At 31.4% G+C, this 17,265-nt stretch overlaps 2 protein-coding genes across 2 annotated transcripts; both read right to left on the minus strand.

Moving 5' to 3' along the window:
• Positions 1 to 7,531: 7,531 nt before the first annotated feature.
• Positions 7,532 to 8,459, minus strand: LOC120171048. The gene is made up of 3 exons (XM_039178856.1): positions 8,389 to 8,459; positions 7,945 to 8,288; positions 7,532 to 7,850 (listed from the first exon to the last, which is right to left on the minus strand). Exons 1-3 carry the CDS (start codon positions 8,457 to 8,459, stop codon positions 7,744 to 7,746), a joined length of 522 nt encoding a protein of 173 aa, XP_039034787.1. The 3' UTR covers positions 7,532 to 7,743.
• Positions 8,460 to 12,895: 4,436 nt separating this feature from the next.
• On the minus strand, positions 12,896 to 13,754 carry LOC120171012 (pyruvate dehydrogenase E1 component subunit alpha-1, mitochondrial-like). Its single transcript, XM_039178832.1, has one exon. The coding sequence runs from the start codon at positions 13,419 to 13,421 to the stop codon at positions 13,068 to 13,070; it is 354 nt and encodes a 117-aa protein (XP_039034763.1). The 5' UTR covers positions 13,422 to 13,754; the 3' UTR covers positions 12,896 to 13,067.
• Between the last annotated feature and the right edge of the window lie 3,511 nt (positions 13,755 to 17,265).

The raw sequence follows: 17,265 nt of genomic DNA on the forward strand, positions 1-17,265 counted from the left end.
AATCATTTTTTGGAAATGGAAATGAGTTATGATAGCTTTTGCAATAAGGTTACCTTTGATACCCAACAAGAAAGTTTCAATTTGGGTGATAGTTGATAGGTTAACCAAGTTAATGTACCCCATTTAAGTTTGAATTAATTACTTTATGGACAAGTATTTTGAATTATATATTAAAAAGATAATTCTATTACATGAAGTGTTGGTCTCGACAGTATCTGACAGAGATCCAAACTTCACTTCAAGATTTTGGAAATCGTTGCACAAAACTTTGGGTACTCAATTCAACTTTAGCACAATTTTTCATCCTTAGATTGAAGGAAATTAGAGCAGACTATTCAGATTTTAGAAAATATGTTAAGGGAATGTGTGTGATTGAATTCAAAGGATTATGGAAAAATATTTTCCTTTAGCAGAATTTTCTTATAATAACATTTATCAAGCAAGTGTAAGATAAGTTGATATGAAACCTTATATAGACGAAACTTTTGAATATCATTAAATTAGTTTGAGCTTAAGGATCGAATCGTAGTTAGCCCTGATTGATTAAAGAGATGGAAGATAAAGTAAATATTATTCAAGATAATCTCAAGATAGTTATCATTTGACAGAAGTCTTATTCAAATTTGAAAAGAAAATAGATGAAATACCAAGTTGGTGATAAAATGTTTCTCAAAGTACCATATTAGGAAAAAATATTACAAGTTGAACAAAAAGGGAAACCGAGATTGAGAATTATTATTTCATATGAGATCATCAAAAGAGTTGGTTCAAAGGCTTATTAGCTAGTATTGGTTCAAAAGCTTATTAGCTAGTATTACCCCGAAAATGGATAATATTTATAATGTTTTTATGTATTGATGCTTAGAAAGTATTGATTAGATCCTTCACATCTTATTGCATCAGAGGAAATTGAGATTCAAATGGATTTGATATACGAAGAAAAATTAGTAAAGATTTTTAGCACATGAAGTCAAAGGATTAAGAATAAGATAATTCCACTTGTTAAAGTTTATTGTGGCAAAACACAAGGTCAATGAAACTATCTTGAAAAGAGAAGAAAATATGAGGAAGTAGTTTCCTCATCATTTTGAATTATATATGCGTTGAAAATTTGAGGAAAAAATTTCTTAAGGGGGAGAATTGCAATACCCCAAAATTTTAACTAGTGACCAAAATACAAATTTTTGAAAGTTTAGTGGCTAAAGTATAAATTTAGGGACCAAAATGGTAATTTTCCCAAAATTAAATTTTATCCCATAAATGACTAGTTTAACCTTGAGAATGGCATCTATGTGTTTTTAAAGTTTTGACCCGAAGTTTGAATTAAAAGTTATAAATCAATAAACTTTGGTAAAATATTCAGATAATCGGATCGAATAAAAAATTCAGGAAATTTTGAAGGATGACATTAAAAGGTTAGAAATGTCATTTAAATATTTTTAGTTGATGAAATTTAACATGGATTGTTGGATTTAAATTGATTTTCCATGTTAAACATAGATTATTGGATTATAGTGACTAGATTGTAAATTCTAGAAAACTACAAGGACAAAGTTGGAAAGAATGGATATTTTGGTTCATATTTGACTTTGATGATGTAATATATGAGTAAGAATGATGATGTCATGATAATGGCATGGTAGTAATTATCATGAATTTTTAATGGTAAAATGGTCTTTTAGCATAAATGAATTTTTAATTCATTTTAATTAGTTTTAAGAAAAATGTATCATGATATTTTGATGGAAAAATCAAGAAATTTGCTCTTCCTCCTCTAAATCGTGACCTCCATAGCTAAGGTAAGAAAAAAATTATTGTTCATTTTTAAGCCATTTTGTTATGTTTTTGGACTAAGATGTGAAATAGACAATTAATCTACATCAAATTCTCTATCATTTGGTATAAAAATTTCATGGTTTTCTTGCTTCCATCATTGGTTTGGTTATTAGGGTGGATGAAGAACAAGTTGAATTTTAATGATTTAAGGTTGGATTTTGATTTAGTAGATGTTCTTGAGTTGTTTCCATGCATGTGTGATGAATAAAATCAATTGGAAATATATGTATAAGGTTTTGACTAAGGCTATGGTTTGAAGAAAAGATTGATTTTGGATTAAATATGATATAAAAATAATTGAGATTGCATGGGAATGATGTTTAGAAGATGAATTCATGTTTGAATCAAGTTGAAAATAAAGCTAGATACACTTTATTATATTCGACCATGAAGAAAAAAATTGGGAAAATATTGAAAATTTTCCCTAAGCCTAAAAATGGTATTAATTCTAGATGCTTTGAAATGTGATTTGGACCAAAGTAGAAAATTGTAAAAGTATAGGGACGTATTTGCATTTTTTGAAATATTATGGTGTTGATTTTCAATTGTTAACTAACTGTTGCACTATGCTGGAATTTAATGTTAGAATGTTGAATTTAATGTTAGAATGTGAAATTGAACCATTTTGGAAAGTTGGTAAAGTTTGAAGACCAAATTGCAAATATGAACAAGTTGTGAAGTGAAATGGCAAAAAAGACCATTTTGAAATAATTTGGAAAAGTTAAAGTGAATTCTAAAAGAATTCATTTCATTAGCCAAGAATGTGAAATTGAGATGAATATGAGGATTAGTGGATGAATGTGGATAGTAGGAGGATTGAAATTGTATTTTTTAAGTATTAAAGTAAGCATTGAAAATACAAAATGGAGTTTACATCGAATATGCATTAATTGCATAATTAGCAATTTTTATGTTAATATATGCCTATTATGTTAGTGTAGATACTAACATATGCTTTGAATTTTATACGTTGGTAAATTATATTCGTGTAGATTGTACTTAAGATTGTGAGAATAATAAGTTTAAAGCTAAGGAAAAGTACGAGAATAAGGCTTATACAAAAAAAATAGAGGTTCACTAGTAAGGCATTACCAAGTGAGTGTATTATTGTTTTTATACTATCGTTTATGATATGATGACTGCTTGAGATGAGCCAACCTCGAATGATTTGGAAAGAAAAGTATTTACATTATATTATGATTTATTTTTATATTGTTTACAAAACGATATTCAGATGATTTAAGTATAGATTACTCAATACATTTTTATATGATATTTTATTTAATAATATTTGAATATTTTCTAAAAATGGTTTCGAAATGATTATATTGTGTGAGCTATTCAAAGTATTTTATATGATATCTGATATATGGTTATGGATGATTTTGGGTATGAACTACCCAACACACTTTTATATGATATTTGGATATGATAGTATATATTAATACATTGGATATATGAATGAAACATGATTATGATGTAAAACCCCATTGTATGTGCATTGAGAGTCGTAGGTACAATTGGTATGGCATGAGGTGGAGTGGTTACTGATTACTAATTACTGAACTGGTTTGAAAAAAAGCTAAAGTTTTTTCTGAATACACTGATTTGGCATTATATGCCTTATGTATATATGTGAAAGAATGATTTTATAGGTTACAATTACCATATAAGGAAGAAGGTTTAAATTATCAGCTTTATATATTTTTTATACGACAGTGAAAACTCTTTGGTTACGTATAATCCTTTCATAGTTTAAAATGTTATATCTTACTTTATATGTCTCACTGAGTGAAAACTTAGCGTGCAATTGTTCCACGTGTAGGTAAGGGAAATCGAACGAATTAAGAAGTGTGGTTTGGCATCACTTTTGAAGATCGTACCAGCTCCCAATATCATTATGTTATTTTATAATGTTTTGACTTTTTTAGTTGGCATGTATATTATTCGAGTGTTAAGTTACTTTGATAAGATAGTTATAAGTCAATTAGTAAACTATTAAATATACCGACTAAATATGGACACTACCAGGTATAATTAGTAGATGCATGAACAATAGTTTCCTAAGTTATGTTTTAAATACTAACTGTAACACCCTCAGACCGATACGGATAACCCGATCCGATATAGAGTGTCACATTAGGGCCACCGGAGCGACCCACCGTAAAAATCTCAGAAAATTTAAAACTTTTATTAAAACATATAACCCATAATTGTTTTATCAGCATTCAGAAATAAAAACAGATTTTCAGACTCGTAAATAAAACAAAATACAATTACATGCCCCCTAATCACATGTACCATACTCTGCAAACAACGCCGGAAGAACTCCCTTATTGATATCAATAGTTGCACTGGTACAATTCTTTTAACCTGCAATGGTGAGTAATAGAGTGAGCTTCGGAAAGCTCAGTAATACAGAACAACCTGATGATGCTAAAGGACATGCAGATAAATGGAAAACCATAATTTCCTTATTTAATCAAACATATACCAGTTACGGAATAATCTGGGGTTCCATTAGTAGTTCATCAAGTAGATGTCATGAATCTCAGTTCATAAGAAACCTTTCATACTATCACGCTTTCATGAAGTCGAATAAGATGTCTAGTGTGTTCCAACAGTACGATAAAATCATGATAGGTACACTAAACAAATAATATCTCAGTAAAATTTTATAGTGGTTTAAAAACCCATCGTATAAAGAGTTAACCTAAGGGAACATCTTAGGGCCTGAGAGCCTACCCAAGAAAGTTTTGGGGCCATGAGGCCTACCTAAGAACACATCTTAGGGCCGCGGGGCCTACCCAAAAATAATCTCAAGGCCGTAGAGCCTACCTAAGAGTCACGTTAGGTCAATAAAATTTTCCAACTTGATCAGAGCTGTACTTTACAAATCAGTATCTCCAAGATACAATTTATACCGTGATACAAATCCATAAGCCATCACCATTAAGTCGGTGCATACATAAAACAATAACCATAGATTTCTGTGTACCTTATTTTAAAACAGATAAAACAATTATGTAGTACATAGGGAACACACTAGAGGATCCAAGTATTTTTAAAGGCCATTGTAGTTATCAGTATGGATAACACGAAACTTATGTAATTTGATCAGATTCCAGGAACGAGATCATATTGGAGAGAATCAATTACTAACTGATCTAATCAGCCATTTAATGTTGATACCTTAGAATTCCAATATGATTTATGTGCATCAGGAAAGTCATCATGAACCTTTATACCGAATGAATTTTAGATTCAGATTTATGGAGAGTGATTTCATTACTCAACCAATCTGGGTATCCAGATTCCTTTGCATCTGAGTTACTTGTACGAATCAGATATGACCGGAGTGATTTGAGCTGATAAAGGAGAAACGAATATTTTGGGCAATTACTATCCATGACAATCGATCGGATTACTGAACAACTTGAGCTGAACAACTCTCAGAACTGGTGTCTGTCGACCGGTCAAGCACTTCCTGGTATTCACTCTATAATACCAACAATTCTTGTCCATAAATCATTTCAGAATCATCGCTAAATATACCTTAAGGAATCGAACAAGCATCCTTATAATCTTTATTTTCTTTCCACATTACAACAATATCAAGAATTAATTACGTATTTGATTCTTAGTTCATATCCATAGAGACCGTACATCATACAAGTTTATTATATTTACAGACTCATCCAATTACTTACTAAATTCTCCGTCATTAAGGTTCGTTGGTTCTTTTAGCAATTAATGTTATCCCGGTTACTTCAAAGTTTTCCAGAGAAATTCAAACACTTATGAGTTTCGGATACACGTACTTTCGTTCAGTTCACTTTGGTCATATACTAAAATCATTTTGGTATTCGTGATTGATTTATCTCACAAATATTCATTTCTTAATATCGAATGCACTCTAGCTTTGAGCTGAGCTGAGTATTTCCATAATTATCATCAATCCCAACTTGAGAATACGAACTAGCATTCAAGTGGTACTTATGCCATTCAAGTATTGATATAACACTAGCATTGTTTGACCGGCTTAAGTTGCGTTTCATAACTTCAAATAGTAGTACAACATCCATGTTTATTTGGATTCCTTAATTAATCCAACATCTACTTAATCTAGGTCATAAGGGTATTTTGGTCATTTTGATGCTCAATGTTTTTTTCCATTCATTTCAAAGCTTGAGGATGTCCATTCATTCCTTGGCTTGGTGATATTCTTGAGTCATTTCCATTACAGGGGTATTTTGGTCATTTTATAGATTCAGTGTATTTCTATCATTTCCTTCCATTATGTCTTATTATTTTATTCCAATTTATCATCTATTTCAGTCCCTTCGAACAATTATGATAAAAGAGCACCCTCTGATAAATTTTTCTTCAGGTATTAACTCATAACTCGGATATTTCTGGGTCAAGTGCCTTCTCAGATTTAACAAACATAGTATCATGAATTTTTCTGTACAAAGACATGATCTTAACAATTAAATTCATACTTAATCGAATTAAGTACGAATCCTCAAAGTACTTTCTCATTCAGGGTCAACTCAGATTATTTTACATCTTAAGGGTATTTTCGTAATTTCTTAACCAGATAATTTCAGTATTTACTCTTAACAAAAATAAATATAATTTAGAGATCCTATGGTTAATTTCTTTTCGGAACATTCTCAAATCTTGAATGATTCCTTAACATACTTCTAGTATCGTGCATAAACCCTCTTGCGGTTAAAAACCTATTAACCGAATTTTCCAAGCAAAACTAGCATTTCTTATGCACATCTGTAAATTTATCAGATCAATATGCCTTTTCAGAGTTATTAACCAACTTCCAGGAACAATTCTTGTCCTTATTACAACATAAGGGTATTTTCTTAATTTTACCTAATCAAAATATTCTCATAATTATCATCCAAGTACCTTTAATGAGATAAATTGATGATAAATTATAACCTACATATCCATGGTTGATTCCTTTATCACTTAATTCCAACTTTACTCCAATTTCTTATAATAGTCATCTGAGTCATATTCAGTTACTTATTTTCAACTGCATTCGTATCGAGTATAGAATTTTATTAATTACACATATGAGCTCAAACATTTCCATTCATGCATTTACCAATACCAACATGTTCTATAAAGCATAAAGAGGTAGTAAAGTATTACCTCGATTTCTGTGCCATACTGATCGACCATTAAATTCCATTCGAATGCCCTCGATCTTGAAATCATATTTCAATATTTCCTCGGATCCATATCAACAAAAATTACATCAAAAACGGATCTTAATTCTGAAAAACGGATCGAATCGGATGATAAATCAATGAAAAATAGCTTACCGGGCTCGAATTTGGCGAAACAGACTGCGAAATCGAACTCAAGATGTCGAGAAAAACCCAAACAATAACTCTTGAATTTAAGCTAACCAACTCAATTTCTAGCTTCTAATCTTTTTCTCAATAACTCGAACCTTTAAATATCGAACTTAAATTCCAAAATAAATTTCCTAGCCATAAAAATATCTTATTAAAAATCTTTTCTGTAATATAGGGACATAACTAAAAAAATTAAGAACTCAAAGGGCCAATTTAATACTTAGCTACCAAGGCAAGTGACCAAAATAATCTTATTCAAACCAGTAGACAACATTCATAATTATATAAAAAATAGAAGACAAGGTTTAATTCTCACCAAACTTGGATGACTCCGATTGTGATTTACCCTTCATCCTTTATTAAACTTTTCCTACAACCCACGTGATTTGCTTCTTCATTATTTATCAGTTTTGAAGGGTCAGGCATTGGACTTTCCTTTGCTCAATTACATCGTCCTCCTCTTTTCTCACTTCCTTCTCGATGTCCTTTAACTCTTACTCATTAGCTAGGTCATGTGCTAATACTAGCTTCCGAATTCTTTCAATTGAATCACGCTCCTGTCTAACACCACTACTCTCATCACGTGTTCTATCGATATTTCCAGGATCATACATGGAGTGACCATAATACCTATAGGAGTCCATTACAAGAATTATTGCTCCACTCTTAAAGACATGTTCTTTAGTAAACTTGAAAGCTTGCTTCAAAAAGAGAGAATCCATACCATCCACCTTCAAACCAGGAACAAAATCCCCATGTTTGTAATATGTTGTACTCTTCGAAGCTCTCCACTCGACTGTCCCCATTAGCTCGGCAAAAACTTCCAACAGGGTGCCACCGCGGTCCATGAATATGCAGTGATCACGATAGGCGTTTATGATGAAATCCCTTTTTTTCATTCTTTCCATCACCCAATCGCTGCTCACCTTGATAGCAGGCCAAGCTGCCTCCGAGAACTCCACTTGGACGGCGGTGTCGCGATTTGAAATAGTCGTCACCTGAGTTATCGTTAGCGTCTCGCCAACCAGACAACCTTCGGATTCTTGTACTCCTCTACCATTCTCTTTACTGATTTTAGCGTTAAATTTTATAATAATTTTGGAGTGGGTTCAACAAAGCGCTCATTATTCGTCATTGCTAACATGAGTTTTTGAGTAGTTGAGCGTACCAACTCTTTTGAATAGACAGATAGTAAGACAAATAAAATTGTCTTATTCTATCAAATGCACCCACCACCATTATTATACTAAAATCATAAAATAATGAAACTCTCCCCACTTATGGTCTCCATTATTCACATTATAAAATTAATAATAATAAACAAATTCACATCAATCAATAATGTATAGAATTCACGTGAATTCTAGAGTTTTTGAACCCAAAGAAAGGCAAAATTATACTTAGAGTCCTCAACCTTCTCAAAATTCCTTGATAGCCAAAATTTTAATGAGACCACTTCTATAAATATCATATGAAATTTTAACTCATAGATTGGGGTGTTACAATTCTCCCCTCCTTATAAGAATTTCGTCCTCGAAATTCATTCATGTCACATAATTGCAGAAATGAAAATTCCATCAATTCTTCCATATCTTCAAGTAGCTTTTACAGAAGTATGTATCCTCTACTAATCCTTAACCAGTTGAGTTTACATTTTATCTGAACTCTCCCTCAGTCCAATAAAATAACCCGATCTAAAATTTCCATGAGTAATCAATTTAGTCTTGGTCATGAGAATAGGCTCATAGAGTAGTAGAATATCACAATTTCATTTCCGTAGTCGAGTCATAATTTCCCAGATAATTAACTCTCACATGGATCAGGGGTACTTTACAACGTTTAGACAGATGTTACTGTTATTCCTTTTTGTACAAGTATAGCCTTAACAGATAGAAACTTTGGTTTACTAGTTACAGATAGGGACTCAGCCCTGGAGTTCCGGCTCAGAGAGGTACGATTACAGTCTAGGGGCATGTACTGATCAGACATATTTTGATATTCGACCAGCCGGTCTATCTTGAAATTTTTTGACTCAAACCATAGCTCTGATATCACTAAATGTAACACCCCAGACCGATGCGGGTAGCCCGATCCGATATAGAGTGTCACATTAGGGCCACCGGAGCGACCCACCGTAAAAATCTCAGAAAATTTAAAACTTTTATTAAAACATATAACCCATAATTGTTTTATCAGCATTCAGAAATAAAACAGATTTTCAGACTCGTAAATAAACAAAATACAATTACATGCCCCCTAATCACATGTACCATACTCTGCAAACAACGCCGGAAGAACTCCCTTATTGATATCAATAGTTGCACTGGTACAATTCTTTTAACCTGCAATGGTGAGTAATAGAGTGAGCTTCAGAAAGCTCAGTAATACAGAACAACCTGATGATGCTAAAGGACATGCAGATAAATGGAAAACCATAATTTCCTTATTTAATCAAACGTATACCAGTTACGGAATAATCTGGGGTTCCATTAGTAGTTCATCAAGTAGATGTCATGAATCTCAGTTCATAAGAAACCTTTCATACTATCACGCTTTCATGAAGTCGAATAAGATGTCTAGTGTGTTCCAACAGTACGATAAAATCATGATAGGTACACTAAACAAATAATATCTCAGTAAAATTTTATAGTGGTTTAAAAACCCATCGTATAAAGAGTTAACCTAAGGGAACATCTTAGGGCCTGAGAGCCTACCCAAGAAAGTTTTGGGGCCATGAGGCCTACCTAAGAACACATCTTAGGGCCGCGGGGCCTACCCAAAAATAATCTCAAGGCCGTAGAGCCTACCTAAGAGTCACGTTAGGTCAATAAAATTTTCCAACTTGATCAGAGCTGTACTTTACAAATCAGTATCTCCAAGATACAATTTATACCGTGATACAAATCCATAAGCCATCACCATTAAGTCGGTGCATACATAAAACAATAACCATAGATTTCTGTGTACCTTATTTTAAAACAGATAAAACAATTATGTAGTACATAGGGAACACACTAGAGGATCCAAGTATTTTCAAAGGCCATTGTAGTTATCAGTATGGATAACACGAAACTTATATAATTTGATCAGATTCCAGGAACGAGATCATATTGGAGAGAATCAATTACTAACTGATCTAATCAGCCATTTAATGTTGATACCTTAGAATTCCAATATGATTTATGTGCATCAGGAAAGTCATCATAAACCTTTATACCGAATGAATTTTAGATTCAGATTTATGGAGAGTGATTTCATTACTCAACCAATCTGGGTATCCAGATTCCTTTGCATCTGAGTTACTTGTACGAATCAGATATGGCCGGAGTGATTTGAGCTGATAAAGGAGAAACAAATATTTTGGGCAATTACTATCCATGACAATCGATCGGATTACTGAACAACTTGAGCTGAACAACTCTCAGAACTGGTGTCTGTCGACCGGTCAAGCCCTTCCTGGTATTCACTCTATAATACCAACAATTCTTATCCATAAATCATTTCAAAATCATCGCTAAATATACCTTAAGGAATCGAACAAGCATCCTTATAATCTTTATTTTCTTTCCACATTACAACAATATCAAGAATTAATTACGTATTTGATTCTTAGTTCATATCCATAGAGACCGTACATCATACAAGTTTATTATATTTCCAGACTCATCCAATTACTTACTAAATTCTCCGTCATTAAGGTTCGTTGGTTCTTTTAGCAATTAATGCTATCCCGGTTACTTCAGAGTTTTCCAGAGAAATTCAAACACTTATGAGTTTCGGATACACGTACTTTCGTTCAGTTCACTTTGGTCATATACTAAAATCATTTTGGTATTCGTGATTGATTTATCTCACAAATATTCATTTCTTAATATCGAATGCACTCTAGCTTTGAGCTGAGCTGAGTATTTCCATAATTATCATCAATCCTAACTTGAGAATACGAACTAGCATTCAAGTGGTACTTATGCCATTCAAGTATTGATATAACACTAGCATTGTTTGACCGGCTTAAGTTGCGTTTCATAACTTCAAATAGTAGTACAACATCCATGTTTATTTGGATTCCTTAATTAATCCAACATCTACTTAATCTAGGTCATAAGGGTATTTTGGTCATTTTGATGCTCAATGTTTTTTTCCATTCATTTCAAAGCTTGAGGATGTCCATTCATTCCTTGGCTTGGTGATATTCTTGAGTCATTTCCATTACAGGGATATTTTGGTCATTTTATAGATTCAGTGTATTTCTATCATTTCCTTCCATTATGTCTTATTATTTTATTCCAATTTATCATCTATTTCAGTCCCTTCGAACAATTATGATAAAAGAGCACCCTCTGATAAATTTTTCTTCAGGTATTAACTCATAACTCGGATATTTCTGGGTCAAGTGCCTTCTCAGATTTAACAAACATAATATCATGAATTTTTCTGTACAAAGACATGATCTTAACAATTAAATTCATACTTAATCGAATTAAGTACGAATCCTCAAAGTACTTTCTTATTCAGGGTCAACTCAGATTATTTTACATCTCAAGGGTATTTTCGTAATTTCTTAACCAGATAATTTCAGTATTTACTCTTAACAAAAATAAATATAATTTAGAGATCCTATGGTTAATTTCTTTTCGGAACATTCTCAAATCTTGAATGATTCCTTAACATACTTCTAGTATCGTGCATAAACCCTCTTGCGGTTAAAACCTATTAACCGAATTTTCCAAGCAAAACTAGCATTTCTTATGCACATCTGTAAATTTATCAGATCAATATGCCTTTTCAGAGTTATTAACCAACTTCCAGGAACAATTCTTGTCCTTATTACAACATAAGGGTATTTTCTTAATTTTACCTAATCAAAATATTCTCATAATTTATCATCCAAGTACCTTTAATGAGATAAATTGATGATAAATTATAACCTACATATCCATGGTTGATTCCTTTATCACTTAATTCCAACTTTACTCCAATTTCTTATAATAGTCATCTGAGTCATATTCAGTTACTTATTTTCAACTGCATTCGTATCGAGTATAGAATTTTATTAATTACACATATGAGCTCAAACATTTCCATTCATGCATTTACCAATACCAACATGTTCTATAAAGCATAAAGAGGTAGTAAAGTATTACCTCGATTTCTGTGCCATACTGATCGACCATTAAATTCCATTCGAATGCCCTCGATCTTGAAATCATATTTCAATATTTCCTCGGATCCATATCAACAAAAATTACATCAAAAACGGATCTTAATTCTGAAAAACGGATCGAATCGGATGATAAATCAATGAAAAATAGCTTACCGGGCTCGAATTTGGCGAAACAGACTGCGAAATCGAACTCAAGATGTCGAGAAAAACCCAAACAATAACTCTTGAATTTAAGCTAACCAACTCAAGTTCTAGCTTCTAATCTTTTTCTCAATAACTCGAACCTTTAAATATCGAACTTAAATTCCAAAATAAATTTCCTAGCCATAAAAATATCTTATTAAAAATCTTTTCTGTAATATAGGGACATAACTGAAAAAATTAAGAACTCAAAGGGCCAATTTAATACTTAGCTACCAAGGCAAGTGACCAAAATAATCTTATTCAAACCAGTAGACAACATTCATAATTATATAAAAAATAGAAGACAAGGTTTAATTTTCACCAAACTTGGATGACTCCGATTGTGATTTACCCTTCATCCTTTATTAAACTTTTCCTACAACCCACGTGATTTGCTTCTTCATTATTTATCAGTTTTGAAGGGTCAGGCATTGGACTTTCCTTTGCTCAATTACATCGTCCTCCTCTTTTCTCACTTCCTTCTCGATGTCCTTTAACTCTTACTCATTAGCTAGGTCATGTGCTAATACTAGCTTCCGAATTCTTTCAATTGAATCACGCTCCTGTCTAACACCACTACTCTCATCACGTGTTCTATCGATATTTCCAGGATCATACATGGAGTGACCATAATACCTATAGGAGTCCATTACAAGAATTATTGCTCCACTCTTAAAGACATGTTCTTTAGTAAACTTGAAAGCTTGCTTCACAACGAGAGAATCCATACCATCCACCTTCAAACCAGGAACAAAATCCCCATGTTTGTAATATATTGTACTCTTCGAAGCTCTCCACTCGACTGTCCCCATTAGCTCGGCAAAAACTTCCAACAGGGTGCCACCGCGGTCCATGAATATGCAGTGATCACGATAGGCGTTTATGATGAAATCCCTTTTTTTTCATTCTTTCCATCACCCAATCGCTGCTCACCTTGATAGCAGGCCGAGCTGCCTCCGAGAACTCCACTTGGACGGCGGTGTCGCGATTTGAAATAGTCGTCACCTGAGTTATCGTTAGCGTCTCGCCACCCAGACAACCTCCGGATTCTTGTACTCCTCTACCATTCTCTTTACTGATTTTAGCGTTAAATTTTATAATAATTTTGGAGTGGGTTCAACAAAGCGCTCATTATTCGTCATTGCTAACATGAGTTTATGAGTAGTTGAGCGTACCAACTCTTTTGAATAGACAGATAGTAAGACAAATAAAATTGTCTTATTCTATCAAATGCACCCACCACCATTATTATACTAAAATCATAAAATAATGAAACTCTCCCCACTTATGGTCTCCATTATTCACATTATAAAATTAATAATAATAATAAACAAATTCACATCAATCAATAATGTATAGAATTCACGTGAATTCTAGAGTTTTTGAACCCAAAGAAAGGCAAAATTATACTTAGAGTCCTCAACCTTCTCAAAATTCCTTGATAGCCAAAATTTTAATGAGACCACTTCTATAAATATCATATGAAATTTTAACTCATAGATTGGGGTGTTACACTAACGATATGATTTTATAGTAAGTAGTTTTTAGGCAGTTTTACTCTTATTATAAAACAATACCGAACTGATGCATTGTTGCCTAAAAACATGTTTTGAAATAAATGATAAAATATTACTTTTCGATTTCTCGTAATTAAATATTTTAGTGATTGAAGTAAATTTGATTATTTTAAAAGAAACAAAATTTTACTGTTTTTTCAGATAAAAATGATTTTCAAGTATTTTGTGACATCTCTAACTTGTATACAGATCAAATACGGGAAAGGTTACAACAATGGGAACAAATGAAGGCCAAGTTCGCAAAGGGTAAGAAAACATCATCATCATCGACATCTCGTCTTCTGCTTCTGCCAAGTATTTTGCATCTTAGACCAGTTATGGTTTTTATCCTCAATATCATGTTTCAATGGAGAGTAAGCCTAATTGGGTTGGAGGTTCATGGGATGCAATGCAAAGCACTCAAGCATCTTCGACAAAACATGCGGGTGGAGGTGAATAGGATCATATTATATATGGTCAACAAGGTACTTATTTCGGTAGCAAGTTGATTCAATGACGACAATGACGGGATCAAATACCTTAAGTACTCCATCACTGTATAGGTGGATCTCAAATTGGAGTGATGTTCATTACACCTCCTGATCAACAAACAAACGAAGAAGAAGATGACTAAGGAAGATGACCACGACGTACTTGAAGAGCCCTCGCCATTATGATTCGACCACTCCTCGACATCGTAAAAAATTACAAAAATATAAATAAATTCTATTATGCATTGTCATAGTTTGTAAGAACATTTATTATTATTTTGTAATAAAATTATCTTTTATGTATTAAACAATTTTTAAAATTATTTTTTAAAAATCAAATTCGACGAAACTAGTCACGTCGACATGATGAGTTTCAATGGTTAAAATTTTTAAAATTCAAAATTTTCCAGTTGTCCAACGACTATTTTATTTTTAAATTCCTAGGTAACTCGTCACCTTGACGTGACGAATTTTTTTAAAAAAATATTTTTAAAAAAAAATATTTTTAAAATTATTTATCGAATTAAAAAAAATACTTCTCACGAGACTTATCACGTCAAGGTGACTAGTGTCTAGAAGTATACTATAATATTGACCAACGTGGAGCCAACTGATTCGAGATCATTAAAAATATTTTTCTACCAAATTCATCACGTCGACGTGACGAGTTTGTGCTATACTGTAGCATTTATCATAGATTGCAAAATAAATTCGAGTGACCTGTTGGACCAATTAATTTAGTCATATGGCCTAATGGGGAAAAACCCACTTGAAGGGACTTGATGCCATTTTTCCTCCTTCATATTCCTTCAGTCCATGCACCTTTTGTAACAATAAAAGATGTCCCTTCATAGGATCTACTTTCGTTGCTAACGTCGATGTTTAATACTTACTTTAATGCTTAACATTAGGCATCTGAATGATTTAAAAAAAAATTGGGCACCTATTTAGGAAAAATAATATAGTTTTAGCATTTATTTTATAATCAAGCCTATTTCTTATTATGTGTTTAGTTTATAATTGTGATCATAAACCTTCATTGTAATTTGACTGTTTTTCCTATTTTTAATAAAATTAGTGGCTTTTATCTTATAAAAATCTACACCCTAAATTTTAAACTGTAAATAAGAACTCTAAACCTTAAATTTATTTTACGTGATATATCTATTTTAATCTTAAAATCTAAATTTAAACCCTTATAAATTCTGAACTACAAATATAACATCTAAACCCTAAAAATAGACGAACATATATAAACTAAAATTTACATAATTATATATTAAATAAATTTCTTTGAATAAAATTTATTTTACATAATATATCTATTTAAATTTTAAATTTTAAAATTTTAAATAATAAAACCTAAATTCTAAATTTTAAAATCTAAGTTGTTATAAACCCCAAAGCTTTAAATATATAAATCTTGAATAATAGATATATATCCCACAAATATTAAAATAAACATGTTTATAAAAACTAAAATTTGCACCACTTGTGTATCAGATAATTTTTATAATTTTCATTTAAATAAGAGTTATTATTTGATAACATATTATGTATAATTTATTTTATATAATATATCTATTTTATCTAAAATACGAATCTTAAAATCCTAAATTTTAAAATTTAAATTCTAAAATTTAAATAATAAATTATATATTTTAATAACTAGACACCTAAACTCTAATTAATATCATTAGAAGGGTTCGAAGTTATCTCAATATTCAATTAGAGTATCACGACTGGTTACACAACTCGCGGAGCAAACAACCTCACTAATGCTTTAGCTGATTTTGTACATTATGTACAAAAAGCTGGGGTTTTCCATCTTACAACACTCTTCTATTTAAGCCTAAAATATTTTCGCTTCTTATCAAGTTGTGCTGATAAGAATATCGAGACACTGTTAACACAGTGGCCAATCCTTATAACCAAAAAAAAAAAAAAAAATTGAATTCTTAATACAAGATAACTATCAAGGGTAGTTCTGCTATACGGGCTAAGGAAAGACTTTATCGAAAATGTTAATATTTTTTTAATATTTTCAGTAAAGCGTTACTTAAAATATTATTTTTTTACCGAAAATGTTAATTTCATTATCTAATTTTTGGTATAAAAAATAACATTTTAGGTAGTGCCCAATATTAATATTTTCGATAGAAAAAAAATAACGTTTTAGGTAGCGCTTAACCGTAAATGTTAAAAAATATTAACATTTACAGTAACGCCTTTCCTTAACTATATATTAAGACTGTCATACCTGACACATCCCCTAACTATCACATAAACATAATATACTTAATAAAATAAAATATCATAATAACACATACAACATGATACAAGAAATTCAACACAAAAATAATATAAGCAGATGAATTTATCATAACATATATAATTATTTAATATCTTTTGAATAATTTAAGAATTTGAGTTGTAAATATAAAAAAAAATGAATCATCAAGTTAAATTTCAGATGGAATATATTAAATTCATTTTTTATAATATTTAATTTAAATTAATCAAATCAAATATTACTAATTATAAAAACATAAATGAATCTAACATTTCTGTTAATGTTTAAATGAATAAGTTGAGTAATTATACGTATAACATGGAATAGAATTATCCAAAGAAACAAACAGCCTCCAAAG

The sequence above is a fragment of the Hibiscus syriacus genome, unplaced genomic scaffold, assembly GCF_006381635.1.
Source record: "Hibiscus syriacus cultivar Baekdansim isolate YM2019G1 unplaced genomic scaffold, ASM638163v2 tig00111810_pilon, whole genome shotgun sequence".
NCBI lineage: Eukaryota > Viridiplantae > Streptophyta > Magnoliopsida > Malvales > Malvaceae > Hibiscus > Hibiscus syriacus.

Coding starts and splice junctions, on each gene's coding strand:
- LOC120171048 (XM_039178856.1), bottom strand. CDS start 8,459: ATGGTGGTGGGTGCATTTGATAGAATAAGACAATTTTATTTGTCTTAC. Junction 8,289..8,388: donor CTGTCTATTCAAAAGAGTTG/GTACGCTCAACT, acceptor CGCTAAAATCAG/TAAAGAGAATGGTAGAGGAG. Junction 7,851..7,944: donor TCCTGGTTTGAAGGTGGATG/GTATGGATTCTC, acceptor GGACTCCTATAG/GTATTATGGTCACTCCATGT.
- LOC120171012 (XM_039178832.1), bottom strand. CDS start 13,421: ATGGACCGCGGTGGCACCCTGTTGGAAGTTTTTGCCGAGCTAATGGGG.